This window comes from Corvus kubaryi, unplaced genomic scaffold, assembly GCF_017639235.1.
Source record: "Corvus kubaryi isolate FWS band 111438036 unplaced genomic scaffold, C.kubaryi_AGA036_p1.0 37383, whole genome shotgun sequence".
NCBI lineage: Eukaryota > Metazoa > Chordata > Aves > Passeriformes > Corvidae > Corvus > Corvus kubaryi.
In genome coordinates, this window is record NW_024581125.1 from 2029927 (window position 1) to 2043206 (window position 13280).

At 41.0% G+C, this 13280-nt stretch overlaps 1 protein-coding gene across 2 annotated transcripts in view; it reads right to left on the minus strand.

Moving 5' to 3' along the window:
- Positions 1-13280, minus strand: part of UBE2F (ubiquitin conjugating enzyme E2 F (putative)) — a 55460-nt gene that overhangs the window by 39939 nt on the left and 2241 nt on the right. For both annotated transcript variants that reach the window (XM_042035308.1, XM_042035307.1), the window contains exons 3-4: positions 5525-5554; positions 4191-4256 (exon numbers count right to left, since the gene is read on the minus strand). In XM_042035308.1, the coding sequence (XP_041891242.1) occupies positions 4191-4256; positions 5525-5554 (96 nt within the window). The remainder of the gene's footprint in view (positions 1-4190; positions 4257-5524; positions 5555-13280) is intronic.

The window sequence follows — 13280 nt, forward strand, 5'->3', positions numbered from 1 at the left end:
TAAAATGAAATAAATGCTTGATGATGGATGTATCCACACGTGTCCTATGTCAAAGAAAATCCTCAGGTTTAATGAGCACTCGCTGCAATGGTTGTCCAAGAGAAACACTCAAGAACTCTCAGAACAACTCTCGCTCCAAGACAACTCAATATTCATCACTGCATCACATTACAACTCATTTTATGTTTTGGTTTTACCTTGACACCAAACCATCAGCACTAACCAAAACCCACAGTGGGTAAAGCTACTGGCTCTGCTGTAAAATAAGCAAGGACATATCCACACAATGAGGAGAGCAAGACATCTCTCCTCCCCTCTTTTATATCCTCCCTCTATGTTTGTAAAGCAGCAATAAAGCTACTCATTACCAATCACTCAAATGTATATTAAAAATTCTGGAGAGCCTCAGCAACCAGCCAGAAATCTTGCACTGCATTACCAAGATAACCCTTCAGAATGGAGTCATCTTTCAGCATCTCAAGTAAGTTCGTTCTCAGGCTGGGAGAGACATCCTCAATTTTTTATGCATGGAAAAGCGGTGGGAAAAAAGGTCTGGCAGAATCAACAGTGAGGAAAGAGCTATAAATAAAACCATCAAATAAAACAGCTTTAACACATAACTTAGGAAGTTAGCCACAGAGATTTCTGCTAAAAAGGGAGTAAGTCTGAGCCACAGCTTTCCTCCTACTGCTTAAATTTATGTCTTCAAGCTCTATTAGCAGAGCAAGCACCCCTCCCACTTCAGTCTCAAGTTTCATTATCAACAACCTGACTAATCTTAGCCTGCATTTGTAGGGTGCTTTAATGCCTGAAAGTGCTCTGGAAAACACTTAACCAAATTATTTCCTCACTTTAGGAGAAAATGCAAGATAATTAGGGCAGGCCACAAAGGATGCACTTTGGATAGTAGCTCCCTGAATCAGCCTTGCTCAGCCATGCTCACCAATATTTGTGAGCATTTCACCAGAAAACAGGGCCTTTATTAATCCCCCTGGAGTGGGACTCAAATATCCACACCAACCTCAGACTAGTCCGACTGCCTGGGAACTGCAGGGAAATTTCATTAACTGCACTTACTCTTCTGTGTTTTTTCATGTATAAGCTACCCAAACTCACCTCCTTTATTTTTTTCCAGGTCATTACCATGTTTTAGTCCTCAGCTTCCAATTTTGTGCTCCAAATACCAGTGCAGCAGGCAGGACTCTGCCTGTATTCTAAGCATCTATCTCCTTATTTCCCCTAGATTTTAATCCAGTGATACTGGTGCAAAAATAAGAACAGAGGCAAGTGGTGGCACAAGGGCATTTTTCAGAGGCAGAACAACTGTTTCAGATGACAAAAAGGAAGAGAAGGTTCAGACAGCAGAGAAAACCAGCAGTGTCTGCCTTGGGAACACAGAGTTTTGTCCACTGCAGCAGAAAAATCCAAGTCTTAGCCATTTTCTAGCATGTGCTGCTAAATATCCACTGATGGCGCACTGCAGAAAGCTGCAACATACAGGAATTGGACTTTCTTCAATTGTGTGAAAAAAGCAGCCATCCTCAATCAAGATTTTCTACAAAATCGTTTTAAATTAAAAACTTCCTGTCACCAGGATAATTTTGTGATGTTAAATACTGGCTGAGAAAGGTTATTGTGAGAGGTGCTGAGCAAGGGACCTGAAAGGATTTCTGCTTGGTGGTCAAGCTTATTTTCTTATTCAAATTAGTCTTTTTGTGCCAGCCTAAGGAAGCTTCTTTTACTGTCCTTTCAAGACCAGCCACATTCAAAATGACTGCACAGAACAAAGTCAAGATTCATGCAATACTGTTCAGACAATACAAAAAGAGTTGGCTCAAGCCCACTTCAGCCATAAAACTTCTGTGACAACCACTTCACTGCCTCAAGAAAACTAAGATTTAGCATACACTGAAGAAAACTTCAGTATTGAAGGGAGGCAGAAAACTACAAAGATTTTCTTGGTCTGTGCTGTGTTCTGCCTTTAGAGTGCTAAGCTATGGCTGATCACAAGATTCTACACCTGAATTATGCACAGCTGAAAATAGATGTTTACTTGGGTCAGGCTGCAATTGCAGAGACTTCAGCTGTGCAGCTATATTTAGAATAACAAAATGTTAATTAAGATCATCTCACTGGCAAGATCATTTCAGCAACGAAGCTGGCACAAAACCCAGGCTCTGCATTCAACAGCTGGTTTCTGCCTGCAGCATCTTGCTGCACAGCAGTGAACAGACAAAACAATCCCTAGGATATAGACACCTTGGAGTTAGGACAGCTTTTTCATATATCCCTGATTTGCACAGCGATGCTCTTGTAAAGTCAACTCCTTTCCAAAATAAAATAAAGGAGCACCTTATAAAACTGAAGGGCATTTGGTGCAAGCAGAATTAACACCCACCAAGTAAACATGATCACAACTCCTACACAGAATGACAGGGCCAAATATCTAGATGAGCTCTTGCACTGATTTTTGATTACACTGACAAGGGCAGCCTCACTCATTTTTCCATCACAAAAAGGAGTCACATGAATGGACATGTTAACAGACCACCCAAAATTTCTGCTGGACGAAGGGTCAGTTGAATCGGGCTAATAAACAGCAACAGTGACACCTAGTGCCGCTCTGATTTCAAAGTACTGGATCAGCAGAAACATTCCCAGCACTCATTAAGTGCACACCACTATTTCTCCAGATAATACTTCAGGATGACTGACACACCTCACCCAAATTCTGTGGTCAAAAAGCATCTACAGAAAATGGGCATCTGTTGGGAAAGATGAAACAGGAAAACCTTGGAAATATGATTGCCTGACAAAAGATTTTGGGAATATGAAAACTACAGGCAACATCGAAATGAAAGCCACTTTTGAAATACCAGGTCTTAGTTACTGAACAACTAGAAAACAATGGTATGGCCACTGAAGATAATCCCCTCTTGATTGAACAATACCCTCTGCTTGCAGGCAGGTCCAAGGGTCAGAGCAGACCCTACTAGCTCAGCAGAAGGGGTCCAAAAAGTAGTTTTTAGAAGTTAAGATGTAACACTCTATGGTAATATAAGAACTCTTATAGGCTGTATGTAAATGCTATAGGATTTGTATCTTGTATTAGATTGGTTAGTGACAATTAGAATATTCAGTACAGAAGATGATTTATTGTATTGTAACCAGGACTTCAGACACTTCTCTATTCCTCTCTTCCACTTCTACTCTTACTTCCACTCTTGCTCTTACACCCTCTCTCTCTCTCTCACCTGCTTACTCTCTTGGGCCTGCTCAGAGCTGAGTCAGGCAGCTCTGAGCAGTGCCCCTATACCCACGCCTTTACAATAAACCGACTGTGTCCCAAGACCTGCCTATAGAGATCTCTCCGTCTCCGTCCACCCGTCCCAACCGAACCCGTCCGTAACCTACAGGCATCTACAAGAATGAGCTGGCAGGGGGATCCCAGCACATCTAACTCAAACCATTCAGTGCACTGCACATGGCAATGTTCTCATTTAAGCAGCTGCACAGTCTCAAACAAAAACAAGAAGTGCATATGACGTTTAAATAACTTTCCATGCAAATTCATCCATAAAACACAACTTTCTAGTCTAAAATGCACAGCAAATACTAATTTTGGCTGGCAATTAAGACACTCACATGGAAATTTTATGAACTGTTTTTATTGACCAGCCTGCCAGCAAGAGCTTCAGAGTATACTTGTGTTAATAATAAAAGATCCGATTTCCACATATTTTAACATTCAAAGACTCAGACTCCTCCTTGTTAAACATCTTCAGGCATGCCTAGGTTTGAAGTTTTCCAGGAGCCTTAGATTGGTAACCTCTCTCTTCACCTCTGCAGAACCAAGCAATCAGCACCACAGAATACACAACCTGACAGGGCTGTAATGCAGTAATGCCCAGCCCAAGATTCCTCTCAGCAAATTAAACACGATGGTCTGAGACTGGCTGACATGCAAGCAAAGAAGATCTGAGTATTTCCTAACCTCACTCATTTTTGAAGGCCTTTTTATTGGAATCTGGTTGTCAAAACTCAGCCCACTTTCTCCATCCCGTTAACAAAATAGCCACTATTACAGCCAGACTTTCTTTGACTCGAGGCTTTATTGGAATTCCTCTTTAATTACATTTCCTAAACACCAACACACAGAGAAACAAAAGTAACATGTTCAAAAAAATTACCTGGGGTTACAGTTAGTTGAAAGTAATGGAGCTTGTTTGGGTCAGGAAAATTCACTTTACATGTACCTGTGAAGCAAAAGAATAATTTACATCAGGCAATGAGTTCTCCACTGTTTGAAAAGCAAATAAATCCTCTTTCACACTCTTCAAGCTGACTCCCTGATTAACCCCCACCTTTCAGTCAAGTGATTTCCCAAAGTTCTGGAGCATCACAAACCAAACTCGAAGTTTTCACTCTCAGATGAGATGAATTTAATGAGAACAGTGACAATGAAGAACAAGTGTGGGGAAAAGAGAACAATCTGCTGGAACTGTCAGTGGTTTCAGTTCAACAGCTGCAAGCTCTCAGCATAACAGCCCTTTGTTTGCATTTGATGACACAACTCAAGTTGGCTTCTCATGCAGGAAAGTGGCCTTTCTTGACTGTGGCAGAGACAAGCTGGCTTGAGGAGATGAGTCTATCCATGGATATTTTATCACCCATATTACGTAGTCTTTAGCTTCTTAACCCATCAAGCTGGCTGTTACTTTTCTATAGCCAAGGAGCTGAATAGTGTCATAGTTATAAATCCTATTTGCCTGAAAAAACCTAACGAGAACTGTACACAAATCCTAGTAATGCACTCACACTGTAGTAACTAAACCCACACATTTTACAGGTATTTGTTACCCTATAACAGAACCTACACTGAAAAAACTTAACCTAAAATTACTGTGTAAGTTCTCTATAACTGTCCTCAAGGAAGGCTTATGTCTCAAGTAAAATTCCAGGGCTAAAATCACATTATCTTGCCCTCTTTTTTTTTTTTTTTTTTTTTTTAAGAGAATATGGCTCACTCTTAAAAAATTAATTTTCATGAGTATTTTCACTATTAACAAAGAGATCAGGTTACATCTTGAACACTGATGTGAAAAAACTGCAGGTTGACTTCATGTTCCCTGAGAGCTGAACTATTTGGTCTGCCCCTAAATCAGAATGTCCTGTTTTGAAAAGAAGAGAATAAAGAAAAAAACACGAGTGAGGACACTAATTGCACCCTTGAGTCCCAGGAACCTTTTGGGTGTTTAATTGAAAGTTTTGCTGCCACTCCCCAGCAATCAAATTCTGGAGGCAAATTATCAATAGTGCTTCCAAAGGACACTAATGAGGGTCCACCTCTCCACAGCCCCATAAGAGGAAGCAACAGAGAAAACCTGTCCAAGCCAGTGTGGTGGAGCTTTACACAGCTTTCCCTGGAGTTTACAAATACCATTAGCATTCATACGTCAGTCAAAATGTTCACTTCAATGGTGCTTTCCCCCTTAAAATGCATACTATTAAATGTTATACTCACAAGGTAAATTAGCTTCAAGGTCTGCAACCTCTGTTGAAAAAAAAAAACCAAACCAAAGTCATTATTATAATATGCAAGCATAAAGCCCTTCTTGAAGGCCGAATTGGCAGATCTAATTTAAACCACCCTGTAAATCCAATTTTACTTAAAAATATAATTAAGCTGCAGTAGAAGTTTATCTTGAAAGTTCTCTTTAAGCCACTCAATTCATTACTAAAAATGCTTATCTGCCATACAGACATGGCAAATGTATCCTTCTTTGATGGGGAGTTCGGCTCTGCCAAGACTGAAGCACCAGGGCTGCTACCACACAGAGCACTGGCATTTCCAAAGCAGTTTGTTTTTGTCACTGATGTGCATTCTTATTCAATTAAAATTTCCTTGTATTTATTTCCTGAGCTTAAAAGTAATTCAGAAAAGAAAGGAAGCATCCTGACACTGTTCCATAGCCCCTAGGAAATGAAGTGTATTCCTAAGCCTGTCAAGTCACCTTCCCTGGGAGAACCCCTGCTTTTGTGTATTTTATTGAAGTCTTAATTACAACTACCTGTATTTCACATAAGTATGAAAGAGATGCATCAAGATATCTCCCCCCGTTACTTCTAGGAAATCTAACTGAGTATATTTCTGGCATTTCCTGCAGTCTTATTTTCCACTTCTGACTTTGCTTTCAAGGCCTCCACAGACACAGCCCATTTATTTAGGCTGACGACGTGCAAGAGATTTCAACACCAACTCTCAAAACCACACATCTGAAAAAAACTGTCATTCAGAGTTCTTGGCACTGAATCCAAACTGATCCCATCACAACTCTCACTGACTCTCCAGAACTTTTCCTGCAATCCATGCTTACCAAACCGGGCTGGTCTCTGCAGAGGGAATGACGCTTAATTGACTCCCACTTCCCTTGCGCTTGGCACACCCTGCATCTGCAACCAAGAGAATCTACACCAAGAGAAAACAACCCACCAAAGCAAGCACCGTGCTTCACACTTACCTAAAAAATTCACAACTTCACTCATTTAAAATCCCACACTTGCAGCCAGAGGTGATTTAACCAAAGCCATGCACTGAAAGACAACACTGGAGCCACACTTCAGCTAAAGTACTGTCTTTACAACACACACAAAAATATAATTTCAGCTGTAATCAAGGACTTTATTTCAATTTTCCCCTCCTGGCTGATAAAAAAAGACACAACAACCAACCCCCAAAGCTGCAGCTATAAAAATTTTTCATAAGATTATTCCCTCGCTCCTTTCTTAAAATTCACCAGCCTTTCAGAGTGGGAGGCACATCAATATTCACTACAGGGCAAGGTTCAGGACCTGGTTCAGTTATTTTAAGGTGTTGACTGCTTTCCTTTATTGCTTTCTGTCCTTGTGTGTTGTTCAGCTTAATGAATCCTGCCTGCCCTCTGCCTGATCCCAAAAAAAAGGGATCAGTAAGGGCACAGCATGGTCAGTCCCAGCAATGGCTGAGCTGAGCAGCTCTGCAGAGCCAGGGCCTCACTTCTGCCTCCTGCAAGGTTCAGTAGAGAGTTTACAATCCGAGTTCCTTTGAAGTGTGAAAATTCCTGTAATGTGTTCACACTTCTGTGTTTCTCTCCGTCTTGGCACAAGAATGAGCAGGTTTTCTTGTAAAAACATGAAAACAAAACGCTCACACTGAGGAGAAGGGAACGCTGTGCTCCTCCTCTGAAGGTGTGCAAACAGGTGGGAATGCTGTGCTCATAATAAATCCACACAAAAGTTTTGGAAACAAAGGCAAATGGCCCAAAATTGAGGTTTCTAATGAACTCTGCAATAAATCACTGAAACTAAGAATGAAACAACTTCACAAAGCAGATGAAGATCTGCTTCAATAATCTAAATGTTTAAAGCATCATTGAGTAAGGTTACTGATGTTTCTATTAATTGTGCCATATAAACAAATATTGGTGATTAACCAATTAACAAGCACATTTAACAGGCCAAAGCTCAGTGTTTCCAAATTCTGTGACTCTTTGGTAGTGACAACATTGACACTGGAACCACTTTTGTATGTTGCTGCTCAGAAAGCAAACATTTTTGACCAGAGCATTCAAGCTCCATTAAGATTCTGATGTTTTAACTTACACATTTTCTACATAGAGCAATACCTCTGGCATGAGCATTCTCTGGAAGAAAACGCCCCTTGTGCAGGCTGCCAACTTATTTAACCGAGATTTGTAAATAAGCAAAACATGGAAGTGACAATCAGAGCTCCAATGCACTGAACTTCCAAGAGCTCCAAAAGCTTCACTAAATTAAAGAACAAACTTAAAGGTTTTCTGAGCTCCTCTTTCAAAAAATGACTGTCACTACAGCTAAAGAGTGGAGAGAATTCAATTTGAATACTTTTCATGGTCATTTTGTGGAGAATCAGCATCTGTGTCTCAATTCACACCATTAAGATGATGAGACAACCAGAAAATCCAAGTCTCAGGAAACTCCAAATAGTCCATCTGGTGTTACCAAAACCTTGTGATCTGTTGCAGGAGAAGCCCAAGCGGAGGTGTATTTGCAGAGTCCTGCTCTTGACCCAGAATGCACTTGCTTCGACAGTTCCAAATGCTATTTTAAACCATAAAAAAGGCAAGGCTTAAACTTAAACCCAACACAAACACCTGAAGAGTTGAATGCAAACAGATTATGTCTCAGAAGCAGCTCAGGAACTGTAGAGAACAGAGAAAAGCTAAGCCTAACACAAGCAACCAGAGCTATTTATAAATGATTTCACAAACAATAACTCTCCCTTACCCATGACAGTTCTCGAGACAGAAATAGGAACACTCCTGCTGTGTGTAAAAGGCTTATGAATGTTCAGTGCACACACCACAACCCCATTGCTCTGCTCCCTCACCTCCCCAAATCAGAATATAGCAGTGCTTTGTTTTGTGGACTACATCTTCCACAAAAATCAGGCTGTATGCTTCCTGCTGGAGGTTTGGTTTTGGTTTTAAGTACACCAAATAAAATCATTACTTCCTCAACTGAACATTCTCATCCACAGCAGTATTACTCCTCTCTGGTTTTGTTCAAAAAGCCCCCTCTCCTGCTGTAGTCCTTTAAGACTTCTAGCGATGAAGATGAAAATACCCTGACACTTATAAAAATTCCATTTTCTAAGTACTAGTTCTAATATTCTATTAATTCTAGGAATGCTGTTTGCCTCCTAATTCTTACCCATCCATCTTTATAGCATTCCCTACTTCGCTCCTCTGAACTGTACAGACCAGAGTTAGAAAAAAAGTATTTTCTCCCCTCTCAACTTTCCTTGCCTGTTATTCTGAGGAGGAATATTACTGTTTTTCAAGGCTTGAAGAAAGCAAATAAACTAATTTTTATTTACAATGGACTTTCACCTCACTTTCATTACCAGTTTCCCACTTCCATTCTCTCAGGCTTGTACAGAGGCACACATAAAATATTTTCTGGTTACATAAACAGGTTGTAAAAGCCACAGATATTGAAGACAACCAAGGAATAAACCTTGTTAACTCATTTTCATACATATTAAGTTATTTCAAGCTGCCACAATTAAACTAAGCACTAGTGGTAATATAAAACTGAATGATGCAGCTTAGGTGCACTACCAAAAACGCAGCATAAGGGACAACCTTTGTGATCCATGAGCTGCTCCTGCCATCCTGGCATGCTCTGTATCTTGAATTCAATTTAGCAGTCACTTTCATTATACACTATTAATCTTAAACACCACTTTGGATTGTCCTCGGCCCTTTTTAAATTTCAGAAAGGATTTGCCTTTCGAGTTCAGCACTGCATGCTCACCATCCTCGAGGAGCAGTCATGCAGCCCCTGCTCACAGCTTAATGAAGCTCCCCTTAGAGATGAACAGAACATTAGAAATTGCCTCTGCAGCACAGAACAAAATGAAAGCTGCTAAAGCGATTGTACTGCTTGCTCTATTTTAATTTGGGTACTAGGCCTACAGAATTACGGCCTTACTCTCCAACTGAGCCGAGATGGAAATCCAGTGACAAGAGAATATCCAAATGACTCAGAATTACTTCCCAACATAAAACTTTAGGGGTATGTCCATTCACAGCACGTCCATTAAATAACCCAACTGTCCTGAGCTATGACTGATACCTGAATATGTAACATGAGCAATTAAAGGAACAACTTCGATAAACTAACAAAGGGCACCAGTATTTCAAAAGTAGCTTTTCCACAAAAGTGGAACCAAGTCTGTTTACCTTGCACCCATCAGTGAAGTCAAGGTCAGTGCCTGACACCACTATCTCAAATACCAACTGAGATGTTTCTTCACATCCATAGTGCAAATAGCTATCATGCCTAAATTATCACTTATTTTTCCTACTTTCAGGCAGCATGCAGTTGGTCCACACCAAGTTTTTAAGGTTTGTAAGCATCGCCTACACTTGTCAGTGGCTGGGGTCATGGTCATCACTTTAATCAAAACAGCACTGATCTCCTGACCAGGCAGAGTACACAACACATCTGAGGACTGCAGGGTTATCGGTGTGACAACACATCCTTCAGAGATCCTGTATTGCTTTCCTGGACTGGACTCTCTATCAACACAAACAAGGCTGTCTTCAAATTACCTCCAGAGAAAAACCAGACACTGTCTGTGTCTGGACAATACCCTGAGCGAAGCTGGCAGACATCCGTCTGCAGGATTTATTAGACTATCCCCAATTTACTGTGGAGCAGGAATAGGACAATGGTGCTTCGCTACTGACAGAACACTCTGGGCCTTCTCTCATCTCCTCCTCCTCCTCCCTTGTTGATGGCCAGGATTTCTCTTCTTTTATGTAGAACAGATTATTTTCTAATTTGTTGCCAGGATACTGACCAATTGGAGCCTTTCCCCCATTCTGCCACAGTCATCTGTTTGATAACTCCAGCCTAAGCACGCACCAGTAACAACTTCTACTTACAACTGTTCTTCCAGGCTCTAACTTTGGGATCCAATACAACAGCCTGAAGTTCAGCTGGGCTATTACAGTTCCATACAATCAGGCAATAACAGGCACTGGAGCTGATCCAGCTGCAGCAGCATCACTGCTGTGTGCACACCTTTAGCAGGCAGCTCTGCACTCCCATTCAAACTCATTCCTGCAATCTTTATGTGACCTAGAAACACTCAACCGCAGAAAGTTCACCTGCACTCAGTCTCACACCGTAGATGCTGTTGCACCTGATTTATCCTGAAGTGTTGGAGCAAATTCTAGAAACTTTTGTAAACAAATGGTCCAGATTTAGCTTGAGCAGCTTAAAACAGAACACCCCTAACAAGTCTTTCCCTCTCACTTTCAGCACTTACACTGGAACGATCTGCTTCTCCTGTCAGTTCCCATTTCACCCAGAAACCATCCTCAGCAGACTGACAGCTGCTCCTACAACTCTTTTGGGAGAGCATCGTGATTGTGGTGGTGCTTCCCCCCCGTCTCAACCTCTGGCCTGCTCTGCAATTTCAGTAATTCCTGTCAGGCCCCAGCCTTCGCACAAGAGCTCGGTGGTGAAGCATTCCTGAACTGTACCAGGAACTCTTGCAAGGCTAAGGTGGGAGCAGCACTGACTGTGCCAGGAACTCCTGCTGCCTGGACAAGGTGGGAGACAGGAGTAGGAATAATCAGTCATTCCCTGATAGCTTTGGAACGTTCCTCTCCCAAATTACTGCCTGAGTGAAATGGTACCACCCGCACCTGAATTTCAAAAAACTCCAGTAATCTCCAAGAAGGCATTTAACAGGAGTATGTCATTGATTCTGGGGGGGAATTTTTTATTATGTATTCCCACGTATACATAGATAACCGTATGTGTGTGTGTTACCTCTGCACATTTGTCTGTATATATATCTATATACACCTTTGTGTATGAGTGTATGACTTGAACACCCTATAAAACAGTATACATCTTATTATCTTGAATATGTGTTATGTTTATAGCTGATTAATAATTAATATAACGTTGAAGTGCTTTTATGATTAAGTTCTGCTAAATCTTTTACACATAACTGTTGAGTCTGAGCCTGAGGCTGGATCCAGCTGCACTGAGACTCCTCCCTGAGGAGTTTAGAAAGGAAAGGGGCTCATTCTGAACCCTCTGACTCAACGAAGTGTCTCCTTTAACTTTTCCCCCCTTACTCTCTTTTCATTCCAGCCTCTGCATATATGACTCTAAACTGATTCTAATTTGATTTTCCTTTATATGTGTTATCCATGCAGTAAGCAGTAGCACAAACCTTGCCACCAACCTTTGTTGTGCTTTTGCAAATTTGTATTAGGGCAGATTTTCACCAACACCTTTGGTAGCGACTCTAAGTGACCTAAACCACTCATTTCAGAGCAGGGGTACAACTTCCATGCACAATCAGATCAGGATCCAGCACTCAATGCTTGTCAAAGCCATGTGAGTGCTGACCTGCTTTTAACGTTTGTCAGTCTGGGACTGTTCAATACTTAGTGTGTGCTGGTTTGCTAACAACCACAACAATTACAACGTCAATACTAATTTTCTGTAGCTTACATTCTCTTCCTCTCCTGCAGACTCGGGTATGGGTTTGAAAAACGTGATTGTTCTAAGGGCAGAGTAACATTTCTTTGGCATCTCACGTGAAGGGTGTTTATTTTACACTGCTATCTTCCCCTCAAGTCTATACCTGTAGGTTAGGGAAAATCTCAGATTATATATATTTAGTAATTTGGCTTTGTAGCTTAGTCTGGTTAAAGAGCTTATTTCTCCTGCCTGAATCTTTCCCCCCGTCAGAACTGGAGTTAAATGAGGATTTCCAAACTGGAAGTGTAAGAGCAATCACAATCACAACTTACAGCATAGAAAAATTCCCTGTCCTTACAACAATACAGAGAGAAAATCACAGATACAACATTCCTACAGTCTAGTCCCTCCCAGTGCACTGAGGCAGCAGCACCTGCAGTGACACCTTGCTCCAGATACCTGACAGAATTTACCCCCATTTGGGAAAACACCATATGCAGTGCTAGTTAGGTACTATCAGTCAGGCAATTACACCTGCGTTGGTCTCAAATCATTTTGAAACAAGACCAGGAATTGTGGATTTCCTTTGACTGGCATGAATCCCTATAGCGGCAGCTGACACATCAACAGCAGTGTATTTGCTACTGGTCATTTTCAGCAGAAACATCAACCTGAACAAGACATTCCTTGCCACTAACACTCAGCTATTACCAGAGGGAGTGAACCTGACTTTAAGCCATAGTAACTGCAAGCTGTCAGCATCTATGGATTTTTAAATATAGTATTATCTATGTTACAAAAAAAAAATTCAAGTGCAAGAAAGAGCTGTCCCTGATTTAACTATAATTAATTATTGTCTCATGAACTACCCCATTTACTCACAACTGCCATAAAGTAGGTTTGGGGCTTTTTTTTTTTCCACCAGCTGGTAAAAACCTACAGCAACCTTCCTAAAACACACCACATTGCAGTACAATCACTGGTTTATTATTCACAACTTCATACTCAACTTCTAGTGACTCCATCCCTACAAAAATCTCTCTCTGCATTGCTTTTTTAAGCTTTTTAAAGGGTGCTGCCTCTGACCTGTGCCATTAAATTCCACCAAAATGCTGTTTTTACTTTCAGGATGGTCTTTCCTGTGACAGGCAGTTATAGTTTTGCTCAAAAACTACATTCCTATCAAGGCCTCCTCCTCCAAGTTTAGTTACACTTATGTGGCAATTTTTTATCATGTTTTAATTGAT